At 35.5% G+C, this 4,376-nt stretch overlaps 1 protein-coding gene across 1 annotated transcript; it reads left to right on the forward strand.

Moving 5' to 3' along the window:
* Positions 1-2,067: 2,067 nt before the first annotated feature.
* On the forward strand, positions 2,068-3,985 carry LOC131074588 (uncharacterized). Its single transcript, XM_058011224.2, has 3 exons — positions 2,068-2,132; positions 2,460-3,743; positions 3,832-3,985. Exons 1-3 carry the CDS (start codon positions 2,068-2,070, stop codon positions 3,983-3,985), a joined length of 1,503 nt encoding a protein of 500 aa, XP_057867207.2.
* Positions 3,986-4,376: the final 391 nt, after the last annotated feature.

Consider the following 4,376-nt stretch of genomic DNA (forward strand, 5'->3'; position numbering starts at 1 on the left):
TCTTGTTTTAGAAGAAGCTTTAGTCACAGGTTCTATTCTCTGCCTTACAGGATATTCTTGCGAGATATTCGACAAATACACGTATATCCACATTTTCCAATTTTTTTTATTCTTGTTTCTTCTTATAGACCTCCTCACTAAATAAACATCTCATTTTATTGCAGGGCTATTATAATTGTTAGCTTGGACATAATTTCAAATAATGCAGCTATCATTGGATCTCCAACTCCACTCCTACAAGCTATTGCCTACCTTCCATCAAATAGTTTTGAAGACCCATTGAACCCTTTCCCAATTATTCCCATTAAAATATTGAACCCATATCACAATCAATGGTCCATTGAAGGCCGAGCATTAGCAAAAACCCCTATTCACAATTTCAAAAATGCAGGACATGATGGGAAAGTTTTTGGATTTGATTTTGTAGACATGTTAGGTTCTGAAATACATGTGACTTGTTTTAATGAACTTGTTGATAGCTTTTACCATATTATTCACTCTGGTAGTCTTTATGTGATCTCCAACGGTCGTATTAAAGTGGCAAACACAAAATATAGTAGCTCCACAAACCCTTTTGAAATAGTCCTCAACAACTCTTTCATAGTAAGTCCTACCACATGCATAGACTCTACCATACCCAAGCATAGCTTCCACATTAAGAGCATAGATTCACTACAATCGTTTCTTATTAATGCCCTTGTAGATGTCATTGGAATAGTTTTATCCATCTCCCCTACATCAACCATACGTAAAAGAAATGGCACCGAGACAATAAAGTGTACTGCTACAATCATAGACATGTCAAGTTGTACCATAGATATTACATTTTGGGGTCGCCACTGTCAAATCGAGGGCAAAGAAATATTTGAAATGTCCCTAGAACCGAATCCTCATGTTCTTTTGATCAAGTCTGGTCGTATAATATCTTTGAATGGAAAATCACTTGATACTATCTTTTCAACTACACTTTTAATCAATCCAGATTTGTTGGAGACCACAACATTACAAACATGGTATGCCAAGAAAGGGGTTGATGAACCCTACATTTCATTGTCACAAAGCAACTTTTCCCCCCACAGATTTGAAAATCCAATAGATATTTCATCTATCACTAATGAAAGCATTCCTGACAAAAAAAATGTATGTGTGAAGGCCACTATTACAAAACTTCACTTGGACAACTTTTACTACCTATCTTGTCCACAAGTAGTGGACAAAAAAAAATGTAAGAAAAAAGTTGTGCAAAGTTCACCCAACACATTCCAATGCCCAAAGTGTTCTACCGATCTCTCTGAATGCGATTTTAGCTACATGCTTAAAATGGACTTGCAAGATGAAACAGGTGAGCTTCTTAAAGTTACCGCATTCGAAGGACCATCAAATACCTTGTTGGGTGTTGGTGCAGAAGATTTCCAGCTACTTCTAGCAGAACCTAATGCTGTGGAACCTATATTGAGCAATGTTATTGATTGCCAATTTTTCTTTGATCTCAACATCAAAATGGTTCCATTTGTTGGCCAAGAAACACAAAGCATTGTTATTACAACCATTAAGCCTACCTAAAAGTTACATATGATACTGTTCATGGATATGTATCCATTTTGTATATCTTTTTCAATATTATGTATTTCACTTGTCCATATATGTACAGATAATTTTTATCAAACATATATATCAAACTATTTTACATTATTTATGGTATGTTTACAAAAGTATGTCATCATAATGTATTGTAGTTAGTCATGTTACTTCAAAAAATGCTTTTAAATATACTTAAATTTACACAATACAAAAAATTAATGCAAACATTCCATATATGTAGAAATAATCAACCTCAAATAAACATATATATAAATCAACATATGTTGTATTTTTTTCATTTATGATCAAAATTTATTTCTTCGAACAATTAATCTCACAACTTTCTTTTTAATGGTTTCATATGCTATTTCACATTACACTTGCACTTTTTTTGGTATATAGATATTTTTATTGATATATATTTATATTTTAAAGATTTTCATTCACAGATAGATCATATAGCTTCCATTCTCAACACACCGTGCCATGGAAATACAAAATGATACAGTGGAAGAAAGGCGTGCTCATCGAAATCAAATGCAATGCGCAAGGTACCATGGAAGGAAAATTATTCTTAACAAAAGAAGAAGAGAAACCCGACACTTTTTTGCTGGACAACCCTCCACGTCCACAGTATCGTCTCCCCACTTTCCACCCCATCTAGAAACACATGTACCCCAAATCCAACATACAAATCAACTTGCCCCAATTGCCAAAATCCATAGTTCCCCAAACTTTTGTCAAAAATATTACATTGCCAGAAACAACTTTCATTCAAAATTGGACAAGCTTTCAAAGATTTCAACATGTCTAATATGTTTGGAGAGATATCCAGGAATTAAAACTCGAGAATTTAATGGAATAAATACTTGTTACAGATGCACAACAGAAAAAAGTGGACACCGCTACTCAAATTGGAACAACATGGACCCTGGTGAGCAACCTCAATGTTTGCAAATACTAACTCAAGTTGAGGAGATGTTGATAGAAAGGATTAGCTTTGTCCTTCAAGTTACCTATGCAAGAGGAGGCCAACTAAAATATAGTGGCCACACTATTTGTTTTCCTCAAGACATTTCTTCAATTGCATCCCACTTGCCTAGGCATATAGATGGATTGGACATGATAATAGTAAACAAAGCAAGCAGTGGCCAACAACAATACAACTTCTATGTTAGTAGAGGATGTGTGCATGAGGCATTAAAATATAAGATTTGCTATGACCCATACTACAAAGATGTACAATTAGATGAATTAGCATTATCATCTTTACCCATTAACCCCGCTAATATATTTGACCTGCTATATGCAACAACTTCAAATCTTGATCCCATTGACCTAACTTTCATGCAAGAAGATGTTACAGAGGATGATCCATTGATAAAGAACTTGCAAATGACTAATTCATTTGTGGCAAATCTTCCACCTGCACATCGAGAGGTCGAAGAAGTGCGCTCTTTAGTACAACTAGGGAAAGGACGCCCAACTCCTATAGTTAAATGGCCACCCATTTCCCCATCTCCTATAAATGAATACACTACTAAAGGATTGTTTGTAATGTCATTCCCCACTTTGTTCCCTAAAGGTATAGTTGCATTCAAACAACCATTTCTCAAAGAAGTTAAGCTACATGAGTATGCTCTCCATCTTTTAAGATACCATGATAATAGATTTGGTCAACACCCAAGGTTTAGGTACTTCATATTGAATATACTTATGCATCATAGAAGTCAAGCCACCACATCTGTATTTGTCCACAAACAACTTGATGATTCAATGCCTATAACAATTTCTGACCTTCGACAAAGATTAAAGGACTTGCTTGATGACAAACTTGCAGATCAACTAATGCGCTTTAGCTCGTCAATTCATGGAACAAAACCATTCTGGAATCAACGTAGAAGGGAACTTATAGACATGGTCATCCAAATTGGTTGTCCAACGCTATTTTTCACACTCAGTGCTGCTGATACAAAATGGCCAGACTTGCATAATATCATGCCAACCACCACACCTACAAATCCATATGCAACTACTAGGTGGAAATTACAAAATATAGTTCAAAATCCACACCTTATTGCAATGTACATGCATCACAGATTTACTGCATTTCGTGAAGAAGTGTTGGAAAAACTTCTTGGCACAAATGACTATTGGTATAGGTATAACTCTTGCAACCTACTACTTTTACCTTCAACTCTTACCCTTCTTTTATTTTTTTTCTTTTTTTCTAAAAACCTCTTTTCCTAGGTATGAATGGCAACATAGAGGCTCTGCACATATCCATGGTTTCATTTGGCTACCACAAGCACTTGACATTGGCAAATTACAATGGAATAACATTCAGTCAGTACAAAATGCACTTGCTTACATTGATAAATATGTCTCCGCATGGAACCCATGAAGTCTTGAATTGAGAAACCAAGTGTTCCATTGATCCATTGTTGACGACCCTTGCTTGATGGACACAAGCATGATAGTATCAAGTGATCCTTTCATTGACTATTATGAATTGGACAATCATGTTCAAAGACATACAAAATGTACTATCCAAACATGCCTTCGCAGGAAGGGGACATCTCTTGTATGTCGTTATAAAGCCCCTTGGAGCATTAAAGAAAAGTCATCTCTTTCTAATGATGATAATGGCCAACCTAAGCACACCCCTGCTCGCAATGATGACCGCTTAAATCTTCACAACCCATTTATACTCTCAATATGGAGGGCCAATGTAGATTGCCAACCTGTTCTCTCAATTGATGTTGTGATCAAATATATTGCAAAATATTCTACTA

The sequence above is a fragment of the Cryptomeria japonica genome, chromosome 7 (assembly GCF_030272615.1).
Source record: "Cryptomeria japonica chromosome 7, Sugi_1.0, whole genome shotgun sequence".
Lineage (NCBI taxonomy): Eukaryota > Viridiplantae > Streptophyta > Pinopsida > Cupressales > Cupressaceae > Cryptomeria > Cryptomeria japonica.